At 42.3% G+C, this 15,098-nt stretch overlaps 1 protein-coding gene across 2 annotated transcripts in view; it reads left to right on the top strand.

Annotated features, from left to right (window-relative positions):
• Positions 1–15,098, top strand: part of SAMHD1 (SAM and HD domain containing deoxynucleoside triphosphate triphosphohydrolase 1) — a 62,639-nt gene that overhangs the window by 23,493 nt on the left and 24,048 nt on the right. The window contains exons 6-9 of one of the 2 annotated variants that reach the window (XM_002830274.6): positions 879–949; positions 8,915–9,070; positions 11,377–11,477; positions 11,596–11,704. In XM_002830274.6, the coding sequence (XP_002830320.2) occupies positions 879–949; positions 8,915–9,070; positions 11,377–11,477; positions 11,596–11,704 (437 nt within the window). The remainder of the gene's footprint in view (positions 1–878; positions 950–8,914; positions 9,071–11,376; positions 11,478–11,595; positions 11,705–15,098) is intronic. The other variant, XM_054542238.2, reaches the window with a different exon arrangement.

The following is a 15,098-nucleotide window of genomic DNA, read 5'->3' as shown; positions in this document are numbered from 1 at the left end:
GGATTACAGGCATGAGCCACTACACCCAGCCCTAGTGGCTTTTCTTAAAACTGCTATTTTAATCCAGATATTTTCAATCTGAAGATTTCAAAAAGTTTTTGGCATTAACATTCTTTTTAGTTACACAGAATTGTCCATTTATCAAGCCCTGTGTGGTGGTGCATGCTTGTAGTCCCAGCTATTCAGGTGGCTGAGGCAGGAGGATGACTTGAGGTCAGGAGTCCAAGGCTACAGTGCATAATGATCATGCTTGTGAATAGCCACTGCACTCCAGCCTGAACAACATAGCAAGACTCTGTCTCTTCAAAAAACAACAAAAACTGCCCTTTTATCAGATTTATGTAAGCCCTGGTGACTAGAGACCACTCGATGAAGAACTTACTTTTCCATATGTTTCTGCTTCCTGTTCTCCTGTTTTAGAAATAGGAAGAAAGGGTTTGTCCCTTTCTGTGATTGTATTTTTAGGTTATTAATTTCTTTTGCTATTCAAGTTAGACTAAAAAGATTAAATAATTCAGTTTGGCCGAGTGTGGTGGCTCACGCCTGTAATCCCAGCACTTTGGGAGGCTGAGACGGGTGGATCACCTGAGGTCAGGAGTTCGAGACCAGCCTGACCAACATAGAGAAACCCCGTCTCTACTAAAAATACAAAATTAGCTAGGTGTGGCTGCACACACCTGTAATCCCAGCTACTTGGTAGCCTGAGGCAGGAGAATCGCTTGAACCCAGGGGGCGGAAATTGTGTTGGGCCAAGATTGTACCACTGCACTGCAGCCTGGGCAACAAGAGCGAAACTCTGTCTCAAAAAAAAAAAAAGAAAAAAGTTTTTGTTGGTTTACAGATGTTTTTCTTGTTCTAAGGCTGCTTTTGTTTTTAAGGTCATGGGCCATTTTCTCACATGTTTGATGGACGATTTATTCCACTTGCTCGCCCGGAGGTGAAATGGACGGTATGTATTCATATAGTCAATAGTCAATAAAAAGAAAGACTATTTAAGCAGGTTATTTAGTTAATTTATCTGTTTGGTTCCACTACTGTGTTATAAAATACTTCCCCATTACAGTGTCCAGGGTGCTTTCATTCACATATATATATGTGCTTTTGTTTGGTTCTCACAGTAGTCTGTAAGGAAGTTATCATTATCTCCCTTTTTACAAATAAAGGAACTTGAAACTCTTGGATGTGTATTGATGCATCAAAAATCACAAAGCCGTTAAATACTGGAATCAGCAATACAAAACCAGTTGCCAGTTTAATACTCCTTCTGCTCCATTGTACTACTGTATAATAAAAGGCCAACTCCAATTTTGACACATTTGGTATGACCACGAACTAACTTACCAGCCAAGTCATATAAATTAAATGAATCATTTTAAAATTAGGCATTTGCAGGTGGCTGTCCCATATTTTGGAATCAATTTTTGAGAAGTAAAATTAGGTTGGTTTTTACTACACTGTATTTCTGGAACAGGAATAGAAAAAGGATATTAATATATATTGAAAACTTCTTACATGTCAGCCACTTTTTCTCTCTCCCTCTCTTTCTTTGAGGTGTAGTTCACATACAATAAGTTGTCCAGATCTTAAGTTCAGTGAGTTTTGACAGGTGTATACATCCATATGACTATTACCCAGTCAGGATATAGAACATTTTCATCTTCCTGAAAAATTCCCACGTGCTTTCTCCCAGTCAATTCTTACTCTCCCTCACCCCACCATCACCTTCTGATTTTTACAAACATAAATGAATTTTGTTGTTCTTAGACTTGATCAAGCAGAATCATATAGGAGGTCCTATTTTATGCCTTGCTTTATTTACTCAACATAATGGTTTGAGATTTATTCATGTTATGTGCCTCAGTAGTTGATCGTTTTTTTATCACCTACATAGTGTGGCATTGTGCAAATAAGTCACAGTTTGTTTACCCTTTCTCGTTTTGTTGGAATTTGGATTGTTTTCAGGTTTTGGCTGTTATAAGTAAGGTTGTCGTGCACATTATCGTACAAGATTTTGGTAGAAATACATTTTCTATGTTGTAGTGTGGAAAGTTAATTACATTTTTAAAACAAGAAATACGTTCAGCAGAAATACATTATTTTATAAAAATAAAAATAGATAAAATAAAGAAATACATTTTCATTTCGCTTAGGTAAATACCGAGGAGTTAGAATTGCTGGGTCATATGGTAGATGTGTATTTAATTCTATAAGAAACTACCAGAGTTTTCCAATGCGGTTGTACCATTTTACACTCCCATCAGCAACAACTGGAGTTCCAGTTGTTTTACAGCCTCATCAACATTTGGACTTTCAAATTAGCCCTTCTAATGAGTGTCAAATGGTATTTCGTAGTTTGATTTTCTAATGTATGTTGAATACTATTTCCTGTACTTTGTACTTTGTTATTGATATATCTTCTTCTGCAAAGAACTCTCAACATTTTACTCGTTTAAAAAGTTTGATTGCTTGCTCTTTGATTATTGAGTTGTAGGAATTCTTTATATACATATATGGTTAGGTATATGTATTGTGAATATTTTTCCCCAGTGTCTGGCTTGGCCAATTCATTTTTTCATGGTGCCTTTTGAAAAACAGACGTTTTCAATTTTGATGAAGTACTCTGGTTCTTCAAGCCAGTAAAATGGGTAGTTTCTCACCAGTTTTTCTGTCCTGGGGCCTGCCCTTAGGCGAAAAACCATAAAACCGGAATGTTGCCCAGTACCTCTCCCTTCTAAGTACTGACGTGTAACATCCACTTGGTTTTGGTCTCTCTCCAGGACCTTCAGGGAGTTGTCCAGAGCTTATAGTTGTTTTCTTCTGCAGTTTATCTAATAGGATCTTCTCAATCATTACCAAGTCTTTTCCTTTAAGCATTTTGCCTTTCACATTTAAATCCTTAGCTCATGTACAATTTATTTTTGTGTAAGTATATGGGAGAAATCTTTTTTTTTCTTGTTTTTTTTTTTTTTTTGAGATGGAGTCTCACTCTGTTGCCCAGGCTGGAGTGCAGTGGTGCGATCTTGGCTCACTGCAACCTCCGCCTCCCCAGTTCAAGTGATTCTCCTGCCTCAGCCTCCTGAGCAGCTGGGATTACAGGTGTGTGCTACCACACCTGGCTGACTTTTGTATTTTTAGTAGAGATGGGGCTTCACCATGTTGGTTAGGCTGGTCTCGAACTCCTGATCTCATGATCCGCCTGCATCGGCCTCCCAAAGCGCTGGGATTACAGACGTGAGCCACCGCGCCCGGCCGAGAAATCTAATTTTTAAATAGTTCATCCTATCCCCACTGACTATAGTACCAACCCCAACGTTTATTAATTTCCCATATATGATGAATCATTCTGCATTCTGTTCTGTTTCCACACTTGCTACTTGGGGAAGAAAAAAAAAGAAGAAATTTTTATCTGAGAAATATGAGCCCCTTTACTTTATCAGGCCCAGAGAGGCACTGAAATAGAACAGCAATCATGTCACGCCCCCTTGAGCTAAATAATTATTATCTCTTGAAGCCAGCTGTTATGTGGGATGCCAGGTAACCATAAAATGCCATATATCCTGTACTTCATAATATGTAGCCAATCACTAACTAATGTTATTTCTGTAAGCCAGTGAACAGTCCTGACTAACAACTTTTGTTATCACCTCCTCTTTGTGATCACCTCCTCCTCCTGATTTGTGCTCTTTTCTTTTTTTTCTTTTCTCTCCTGTCTGTCTCTCTCTTTTTCTCTTTCTCACTCTTTCTCTCTTTTTCCCTTCCTTCCTTTCCTTCCTTTCTTTCCCTTCCTTCCTTTCCTTCCTTTCTTTCCCTTCCTTCCCTTCTTTCCCTTCCTTTTCTTTCCCCTTCCCCCTCCCCTCCTTTCCCCTCCCCTCCCCTCCCCTCAACAGGATCTTGCTTTGTCACCCAGGGTGGAGTGCAGTGGTGCAAACATGGCTTACTGCAACCTTGACTTCCAAGGCTCAAGCAATTCTCCCACTTCATCCTCCCGAGTAGCTGGGACTACAAGCACACACTACCATGCCCAGCTAATTTTTTGTATTTTTTGTAGGGGCAGGGGGTCTCACTTTGTTGCCCAGGCTGGTCTCAACTCCCGAGCTCAAGCTATCTGCCCACCTTGGCCTCTTAAAGTGCTGAGATTACAGGCCTAAGCCACCACACCTGGCCAATCCTTTTTTCTTTAAAAACTTGAGCCTCTTTTGTTCTCCCCAAGCATTCCCCAAGGCAATTTGTAAATGTGTCCTCAACCTTGGCCCAAATAAACTCTCTATATTAAATGTTCCTCAGTTCCTTCCTTTTAGGTTGACATACTTTATAATAAGATTTATGTTTTTATTTTTTCCTTTCTGTGGAGAACAGTCTTACTATGTTGCCCAGGCTGGTCTTGACCTCCAGACTCAAGCGATCCTTCCACCTCAGCCTCCCAAGTAGCTGGGGCCACAGGCCTGCACCATCACACCTGGGTATTTATTTGTAGAGATGGAGTCTTACTATGTTGCCTAGGCTTGCCATGAAAGTCATACATCTTTGTTATACTTACTCCTAAATTCCTTATAATTTTAGTTGTTATTATGGTCTGTGCTAGCTTTATGAAACTTAATTTTTTCTGTTTGCTAGTATATTCACAGTTGGCATTGATATATTCAAAACTACTATTTTGAAAATCCCTTACTTTATTTATTTATTTATTTATTTTTATTTTATTGTTTTTGAGACAGGGTCTTGCCCTGTCACCCGGACAGGAGCTCAGTGGTGTCATCTAAGCTCACTGCAACCTCTGCCTCCCAGGGTCAAGTGATCCACCTCATTTTTATTTTTTAAAATACTCTCTCTTGGCCGGGCATGGTGGCTCGCGCCTGTAATCCCAGCACTTTGGGAGGCCAAGGTGGGCGGATCACAAGGTCAGGAGATTGAGACCATCCTGGCTAACACAGTGAAATCCCGTCTCTACTAAGAATACAAAAAATTAGCTGGGTGTGGTGGCGGGTACCTGTAGTCCCAGCTACTCGGGAGGCTGAGGCAGGAGAATGGCGTGAACCCAGGAGGCGGAGCTTGCAGTGAGCTGAAATCGCGCCACTGCACTCCAGCCTGGGTGACATAGCGAGACTCCGTGTCAAAAAATAAATAAAATACTCTCTCTTTATATATAATTTTTTTTTTCTGAATCATTAGAAAGTAAGTTTTGACCAGGCACAGTGGCTCATGGTTGTAATACCAACATTTTGGGAGGCCGAGGTGGGCAGATCGCTTGAGCCCAGGAGTTCAAGACCAGCCTGGACAACATGGTGAAACCCCGTCTCTACAAAAAAATTTAAAAATTAGCCAGGCATGGTGGGGTGGCAGGATTGCTTGAGCCTGGGAGGTCAAGGCTGCAATGAGCTGTGATCGTGCTACTGCACTCCAAGGTAGGTAACAGAGTGAGAACTTGTCTCAAAAAAAGAAAGTTAGTTTTTAGACTGGACACAGTGTCTCACACCTGTAATCCCAACAGTTTGGGAGGCTAAGGCAGGAGGACAGCTTTGAGCCCAGGAGTTCAACACCAGCCTGGGCAACATAGTGAAACTGTCTCTACAAAATTATGAAAACATCAGCTGGTCATTGTGGTGCACACCTGTGGTCCTAGCTACTGAGAACGGGAGGATTACTTGAATCCAGGAGTTCAGGGATACACTGAGCTATGAATACGCCACTGAGCTCCAGCCTGGGTGACAGAGCAAGAGCCCTGTCTCTCAAAGAATGTAAATTGTTGAAATACTTTATTTCTAAATGCTTCAGTGGGTATTTCCTAAAAACAACATTTTCTTATATAACCATAGTATAATTATCAAAATCAGTAAATTAATTGTTGATGCAGTACTCTTATCTAATTCAGACTTTCAAATTTTACCAATTGTCCATATAGAAAAAGGGAAAAAAAACTTTTTTTCCCTGGTCCAGAATTACACATTGCATTTAGTTGCCATTTTTCTAGTTTCTTTTGATCTGGAGCAATTCTTCAGTCTTTTTTTTTTTTTTTGAGACAGAGTCTTGCTCTGTCGCCCAGGCTGGAGTGCAGTGGCGCGATCTCGGCTCACTGCAACCTCCACCTCCCGGGTTCAAGCAATTCTCCTGCCTCAGCCTCCTGAGTAGCTGAGATTACGGGCGCCCGCCACCACGCCCAGCTAATTTTTTTGTGTTTTTAGTTGAGACGGGGTTTCACCATGTTGGTCAGGCTGGTCTCGAACCTCTGACCTCGTGATCCACCCGCCTTGGCCTCCCAAAGTGCTGGGATTATAGGCATGAGCCATCGCGCCCGGCCAATTCTTCAGTCTTTATCCTTAGTGACTTTGTCATTTTTTTAAAGAGCAACTGAGCTATTTTGTGGAATGTTCCTCAATTTGAGTTTCAGTGTGATGTTTCCTCATAGATTCAAGCTATGCATTTTTGGTAGAATGCCACAAAAGTGATGTGTCCAGATCGGACGCAGTGGCTCACGTCTGTAATCCCAGCACTTTGGGAGGCCAAGGTGGGTGGATCACCTGAGGTCAGAAGTTGGAGACCAGCCTGGCCAATATGGCGAAACCCTGTCTCTACTAAAAATATAAAAATTATCTGGGCATGGTGGTGGGCACCTGTAATCCCACCTACTGGGGAGGCTGAGGCAGGAGAATCACCTGAACCTGGGAGGCGGAGGTTGCAGTGAGCCGAGATCACGCCATTTCACTCCAGCCTGGGCAACAAGAGGGGAAAAAAAAAAACACACACAAAAAATTAGCTGGGTGTGGTGGCACATGCCTACTTGGGAGGCTGAGGAAGGAGAATTGCTTGATCCTGGGAGCCCGGGAGGTGACAGAGCTAGACTCTGTCTCCAAAAAAACCGTGATGCATCCTTCATAGTGTATCATCTCAGGAGTCACATAAATCCTAGTTGAGCCAATACCAATGATATTAATTCTGCTTACTTGATAAGGCATTGTCTGTCAAATTTCTCCATTATAAAGTTACTATTTTTCCTCTTTGTAATTGCATGTATCTTGATTCAATTTGTTTTTTGTTTTTTTTTTTTTGAGTCTCGCTCTGTCGCCCAGCCTGTAGTGCAGTGGCGTGATCTCAGCTCACTGCAACCTCCGCCTCCCGAGTTCAAGCGTTTCTCCTGCTTCAGCCTCCTGAGTAGCTGGGACTACAGGTGCACGCTACCACACCCGGCTAATTTTTATATTTTTAGTAGAGATGTGGTGTCACCATGTTGGCCAGTAAGATCTCGATCTCCTGACCTCGTGATCTGCCTGCCTCCGCCTCCTAAAGTGCTGGGATTACAGGCGTGAGCTACTGTGCCCGGCCAATTTGTTTGTTGTTGTTGTTGTTTTTTGGAGACAAGGTCTTGCTCTGTTGCCCAGGCTGGAGTACAGACATGAACATAGCTAACTGCAGCCTCAACCACCTGGGCTCAAGCAATCCTCCCGCCTTGGTCTCCCAAGTAGCTGGGACCACAGGCGCATGCCACTATACCCAGCCAATCTTTTTATCTTTTTGTAGAGACAGGGTCTTGCTTTGTTGCCCGGGCTGGTCTCGAACTCCTGGGCTCAAGCAATCCTCCCACCTTTGCCTCTCAAAAAAATGCTGGGTTTACAAATGTGAGCCACTGCACCCAGCCTGATTCTGTTTTTGTGGGTTTGTTTTTGTTTTTGTTTTTGTTTTTGAAACAGAGTCTCACTCTGTTGCCCGCCCAGGCTGGAGTGCAGGGCGATCTCGGCTCATTGCAACCTCCACCTCCTGGGTTCAAGTGATTGTCCTGCCTCAGTCCCCCAAGTAGCTGGGATTATAGGTGCGCCCTCCCATGCCTGGCTAATTTTTGTATTTTTTAGTAGACAGGAGGTTTTGCCATGTTGGCCAAACTTGGACTGCTGACCTCAAGTGATCCGCCCACCTCGGCCTCCCAAAATGCTAGGATTACAGGTGTGAACCACCGCACCCAGGCCTGACAGTCCTGATTCTGTTTTTAACAATAGTTTCTGGAGCAAGAATTGTTTCTGGGCGGGGGGAAAGAATAGTTATAGGGCAAGGTGCTTGTAATCCTGCCACTTTGGGAGGCAGAGACAGGAGGATTATTTGAGCCTAGGAGTTCAAGACCAACCTGGTCAACAAATCAAGACCCTGCCTCTACAAAAAGTCTAAAAATTAGCTGGGTAGGGTGGTGTGCACCTGTGGTTTCAGCTACTCGGGAGGCTGAAGTGGGAGGATCACTTGAGCCCAGGAGTTCAAGGCTACAGTGACCCCATGATCACACCACTGGACTCTAGCCAGGGCAACAGAGCGATTCCCTGTCTCTTTAAAAAAAAAAATAGTTATAGGACAGTTCAGGTTTTGTTTTTCATCTTGAGTTAGTTTTTGGTAGGACCTAGGAAAGGGCAGATGTCTTCAGGAGTTCATTTGATCCTTTACATTGATTGTGAATGAGTGAGCAGGGAGAGATGAGCAAACAGGCCAACTGGAGATTTCAAGGGAGATCTTTGTTTTTACTGGCAAGTTTGCAGTTACCCCTTTTCACCACTAGATGGTAGTGCCTAACAGAGCTTATAACTGCACATGTTCAAAGGCTGATGAAAAAATAAAATTCAATTTTATGATGATATTTATTAAAATGTAATTCTATCTACATGATCTTGTAATATTCATTTAGGTACTGTAAATGATTATATCATAAAATTCATTAAATATGTTTATGAAATAATAAGTTTTGTAAAAGGTTTGTAGACTAGTAAAATGAAAAATCTGACAGGTTTTTAAAAATGTTCTTAAGATTGTGGTTAGAAACTAGAGAATTAATATGCAATAGACCCTTATCTCAGAATTACTTGGAATTGAGGATAATTTTGTTAGTCAGGGCCCCCAATGGGCTAGAATCTTTAACACATCATATTGTGCTTACTTTTCCTAGCATGAACAAGGCTCAGTTATGATGTTTGAGCACCTTATTAATTCTAATGGAATCAAGCCTGTCATGGAACAATATGGTCTCATCCCTGAAGAAGATATTTGCTTTGTCAAGGAACAAATTGTAGGACCACTTGAATCACCTGTCGAAGATTCATTGGTAAGTTTATGTACAGCTTAATTTTAACTGACTGGTGCTTTTCATCTAGCCTTTTCATGATTCCTTCTGAGTTATACATTTGGCTATTTTAGAGGCTAAATGATAAAATATGAGTTCTATGTTTCTACTGTTTAATGCAAAAAATAAAAGGCTTATATTTTTTTCTACCTCTCAACTGAATTAGTTAGAAGTTACTTCCCAAAAATATATATACAGAAATTCTTTTTTGAGACAGGGTCTTACTCTGTCACACAGGCTGGAGTGCAGTGGTGCAATCTCAGCTCACTGCAACTTCCACCTCCCAGGCTCAAGTGATCCTCCTACCTCAGCCTCCTGAGTAGCTGGGACCACAAACGTGCACTACGATGCCCAGCTAATTTTTGTATTTTTTGTAGAGATGGGGTTTTGTCACGTTGCCCAGGTTAGTCTTGAAATCCTGAGCTCAAGTGATCTGCCCAGCTCTGCCTCTGAAAGTGCTGAGATTACAGGTGTGAGCCACTGTGCTTGGCATAAATTCTTTTCTTTCTTTCTTTTTTTTTTTTTTTTTTTTGAGATAGAGTCTTACTCTGTCGGCCAGGCTAGAGTACAGTGGCATGATCTCAGCACAGTGCAACCTCTGTCTCCCAGGCTCAAGCAATTCTTCTGCCTCAGCCTCCTGAGTAGCTGGGATTACAGGTGTGTGCCACCACGCCCAGCAAATCTTCGTATTTTTAGTAGAGACGGGGTTTCACCATGTTGCCCAGGCTGGTCTCAAACTCCTGACCTCAGGTGATCCACCCGCCTCAGCCTCCCAAAGTGGTGGGATTACAGGCGTGAGCCACCGCGCCCGGCCATAAATTCTTTTTTAGTGAATATATATGCAGTATTTTATTCATTTAAAAAATATTTTTTTTTGGAGATGTGGTCTCGCTATGTTGCCTAAGCTGGTTTCGAACTCCTGGGCTCAAGTGATTCTCCCACTTTGGCCTCCCAAAATACTGGGATTACAGGCATGAGCCACCATACCTGGCCTGCAATATTTTATATAGAAGCCTAAAGTAACTTTGTTTGGAATGTAAATGTGTATATTTTATTTAACCATTAAAATGAACATATTTGGCCAGGCTCAGTGGCTCATGCCTGTAATCCCAGCACTTTGGGAGGCCATGATGAGAGGATCACTTGAGCCCAGGAGTTTGAGATCAGCCTGGGTAACATACTGAAACCGTGTCTCATGCCTGTAGTCTCAGATGCTTGGGAGGCTGAGGCAGGCTGCAGTGATCTGTGATTGTGCAACTGCACTCCAGCCAGGGCAACAGAGCTAGATCCTGTCTACAAATTTAAAAAAAAAATCATATTTGAAATATTTAAATATAGGAAGATCTACAAAAAAGTTGAACTGGTTCAATGGAAAATCTGTTTTGTTTCCTTTTTGATCTTCTGTATTTTTTTAATTAAAAATAAAGTTGGGAAATAATTTCCCCCTAAGACTTTTAGGGCTGTTTCCTCAAATATATACAAGTGTACTTAACAGTATAAGATAAACAGATGAGTTTTGTAGCAAATATCCTATTTCCAAAAAAAAGGAGCTCAAAAAATACATTCAACAATGCATATTATTTAGACTAGGTGTGTAGCTACTTTGAAAGATAGTACTGTTTTAATGCATGAATTCAAGCATTGTTAGTTTATTATTAGATTTTATATTATTTATTTATTTATTTTTGAGATGGTGTCTTGCTCTGTTGCCCAGGCTAGAGGGCAGTGGCACAACCTCAGCTCACTGCAACCTCTGCCTCCTAAGTTCAGGCGATTCTCCTGCCTCAGCCTCCCGAGTAGCTGGGAGTACAGGCGCTTGCTACCATGCCCAGCTAATTTTGTATTTTTAGTAGAGACAGGGTTTCACCATCTTGGCCAGGCTGGTTTCGAACTCCTGACCTCGTGATCCGCCCTCCTCGGCCTCCCAAAGTGATGGGATTACAGGCGTGAGCCACCATGCCTGGCCTAGATTTTATATTTTTCAAAAACTTATAAACCAAGAAAACACAAAAGTTGTTGGTTTTGGGAAATGTAATAGAGTTAAGATCTTTTCAGTGGCACAAGGAAATGTGGTAACAATAGGGTATCATATACCTTAGCATTTCTTTTCCCTTTCTACTAGTTTTGAAATGAAGTGGAAGAAAGAAAGAATAGAACCTTCTAGTTTATCTCGTATTCCCAGTCAAGTATCTGTTTATAATTTACAGATTAATAAAATTGCTTTGCTTTGTTTGTAAATAGATTTGGTGCCTATCCTAAAACTTCCAGTGGGTTTTCTTGCCTTCCAGTGGCCATATAAAGGGCGTCCTAAAAAGAAAAGCTTCCTTTATGAGATAGTGTCTAATAAAAGAAATGGCATTGATGTGGACAAATGGGATTATTTTGCCAGGTATGCACTGAACACTTCTGAAAAGTTGGCTAAAATATTTATATAAATTTAGTATTACTATTTAAGGTACAGCTTCCTTATTGAAAAATTTCATCTCTCTGCTTTGGAATCCTTCTAGGGACTGCCATCATCTTGGAATCCAAAATAATTTTGATTACAAGCGCTTTATTAAGTTTGCCCGTGTCTGTAAAGTAGACAATGAGTTGCGTATTTGTGCTAGAGATAAGGTAAGCTGTGCCAGAGGAGGCAATAAGAAGAATGTTGTTCCTGGTCTGAAATTTGGAAATAACCATTTAACAATTTGGAATAATTGGTAAATCGTCAATCTCTTTACTTAATTCCTAGGATTTGTAAATATCTTTAGTCTCTTCCCTCCTAATGCATTATTAAATAATAATAAAATTAAAATGGACATTTATTAAGTTTTGAGTTAGACACTGGTTTTGGGGTTTTTTTGTTTGGTTGCATTCTTTTTTGAAATAGGATCTCACTGTGTTGCCCAGGCTAGTCTTGAACTCCTGAGCTCAGGTGATCCTCCCTCCTCAGCCTCTCAAGTAGCTGGGACTACAGGTGCACACTATCATGCCTGGCTTGTATGAGGCATCACTTTCAGTGCTTTGGATGGATCTACTCATTCCGTATAACCCTGTAAGACAGATATTATTATTCCATTCAACAGGCAAGCAAATTAAGGCACAGAGAAGGCATATAATTAACAAGTGGTAGAGTTGGAATTTCAACCCAAAAAGTTTGGTTCCAGAGTCTCTCTCTTTTTTTTTTTTTTTTGAGATGGAGTCTCGCTCTGTCACCCAGGCTGGAGTGCAGTGGCACGATCTCGGCTCACTGCAAGCTCCGCCTCCCGGGTTCACGCCATTCTCCTGCCTCAGCCTCCCTAGTAGCTGGGACTACAGGCGCTCGCCACTATGTCCGGCTAATTTTTTTTGTATTTTTAGTAGAGACAGGGTTTCACTGTGTTAGCCAGGATGGTCTCAATCTCTTGACCTCGTGATCCGCCCACCTCGGCCTCCCAAAGTGCTGGGATTACAGGCGTGAGCCACTGCGCCTGGCCCAGAGTCTCATTTTTAATCACTGTATTAGTGTTGAAAAATTTTATACAGTTGACACCTGAACAAAATGGTGTTTAGGGGTGCTGCCCCCTCTCCTAGTTGAAAATCTGTATAAAACTTTTCTTTTTTTTTTTTTTGGAGATGGAGTCTCCCACTGTTGCCTAGGCTGGGGTGCAGTGGCACGATCTTGGCTCACTGCAAGCTCTGCCTCCTGGGTTCAAGTGATTCTTCTGTCTCAGCCTCGTGACTAGCTAGGTTTACAGATGCATGCTACCACGCCCAGCTAATTTTTATCTTTTTAGTAGAAACGGGGTTTCACCATGTTGGCCAGGCTGGTCTCGAACTCCTCACCTCAAGTGATCCACCCGCTTCGGCCTCCCAAAGTGCTGGCATTATAGGTGTGAGCCACTGTACCTGGCCTGCATATAACTTTTGATTTCCCAAAAACTTAACTAAATAGCCTCCTGTTGACCAGAAGCCTTATTGATAACCTTAATGGTCAGTTACACACATTTTGTATTTTTTTGTTAGTTTGTTTTCTTTCCAGACAGGGTCTTGCTGTGTCACTCAGGCTGGAGTACAGTGGCACTATCATAGTGTATTGTAGCCTTGACTTCCTGGGCTCAACTGATTCTTCCTCCTCTGCCTCCCGAGTAGCTGGGACTACAGGCCTATGCTTGGCTAATTCTGAAATTTATTTTACAGAGGTGGGGTTTCACTGTGTTGCCCAGGCTGGTCTCAAACTCCTGGGCTCAAGCAACCGATCCACCTCAGCCTCCTAAAGTGCTATGATTATAGGTGTGAGCCACTGTATCCAGCCTATTTTGAATGTTACATATATCATATACCATATTCTTTTTTTTCTTTTTGGATACAGGATCTTACTCTGTCACCCAGATTGGAGTGTAGTGGTGCGATCTCAAATCACTGCAACCTCCACCTTCCCAGCTCAAGCAAATCTCCCACTTCAGCTTCCCGAGTAGCTGGGACCACAGGCGCATGCCACTATACTGGGCTAATTTTTCTATTTTTTTTTTGGTAGAGACAGGGTTTCGCTATGTTCCCCAGGCTGGTCTCGAACTTCTGACCTCAAGCAACTTGTCCTCCTTGGCCTCCCAAAGTGCTGGTATTACATGTGTGAGCTGCCACACCCCATCTACTGTATTCTTACAATAAAGTAACCTAGAGAAAACAAAATGTTATTAAGAAAATCATAAGGCAAGGCCAGGCGCCGTGGCTCACGCCTGTATTCCCAGCACTTTGGGAGGCCAGGGTGGGCAGATCACCTGAGGTTAGAAGTTGGAGACCAGCCTGGCCAACCTGGGCAACATGGTGAAACTCCGTCTCTACTCAAAATACAAAAATTAGCTGGGCGCAGTGGCGAGTGCCTGTAATCCCAGCTACTTGGGAGGCTGAGGCAGAAAAATCACTTGAACCCGGGAGGCAGAGGCTGTGGTAAGCCGAGATTATGCCACTGCACTCCAGCCTGGGTGACAGAGCAAGGCTCCACCTCAAAAAAAAAAAAAAATTCATAAGGCAGAGAAAGTATATTTACTATTCATTAAGTGGAAGTGGATCATCATAAAGGTCTTCATCCTCATCGTCTTCACATTAAGTAGGCTCAGGAAGAGGAAGGATTGGTCTTACTGTCTCGGGGTGGCAGCGGGGCAAGAAAATCTGTATAAGTGAACTCTCACAGTTCAAACATGTGTTGTTAAAGGTCAACTATAGTTAAACAGCTGAAATCACTAGGTCCCTGTTAGATGGCAGTCATGTAATCAAAAAGTAGTATAGTACTATACTATAGAAAGTCAAGAAGGGCTAGGCGTGGTGGTTCATACCTGTAGTCCCACTACTTTGCAAGTCCGAGGTGGGCAAATCTCTTGGGCTAACGAGTTTGAGACCATCCTGGCCAACATGGTGAAACCCTGTCTCTACTGAAAATACAAAAATTAGCCAGGCGTGGTAGCATACACCTGTAATCCCAGCTACTCAGGAGGGTGAGGTATGAGAATCGCTTGAACCTGGGAGGTGGAGGTTGCAGTGAGCCAAGATTGTGTGCCACTGCATTCCAACCTGGGTGACAGAGCGAGACTGTCTAAAAAAAAAAAAAAAAAAGAAAGTCAAGAATGAAGAACATAAGAATAGTAATACCTATTTCCTAGAGTTATTGGGAGGATTATTAAAATATATATATATTTAATTTAAGATGCCTAAAACAGAACCTGTCACAGAGTTTGAGCATGTGATAGATTTTAGGGTTTTGTTTTTTGTTTTTTGTTTTTTCTTTGAGATGGAGTCTTGCTCTTGTCGCCCAGGCTGGAGTGCAATGGCGTGATCTCAGCTCACTGCAACCTCCGCCTCCTGGGTTCAAGTGATTCTCCCACCTCAGCCTCCCTAGTAGCTGGGATTACAGGCACCCGCCATCATGCCCAGCTAATTTTTGTATTTTTGTAGAGACAGGCTTTCACCATGTTGGCCAGGCTGGTCTTGAACTCCTGACCTCAGGTGATCTGCCCACCTCGGCCTCCCAAAGTGCTGGGGTTATAGGCGT

This window comes from Pongo abelii, chromosome 21, assembly GCF_028885655.2.
Source record: "Pongo abelii isolate AG06213 chromosome 21, NHGRI_mPonAbe1-v2.0_pri, whole genome shotgun sequence".
Classification (NCBI taxonomy): Eukaryota; Metazoa; Chordata; class Mammalia; order Primates; family Hominidae; genus Pongo; species Pongo abelii.
The sequence above is the reverse complement of the archived record's forward strand: the minus strand, read 5'-3'. Positions and strand labels throughout refer to the sequence as shown.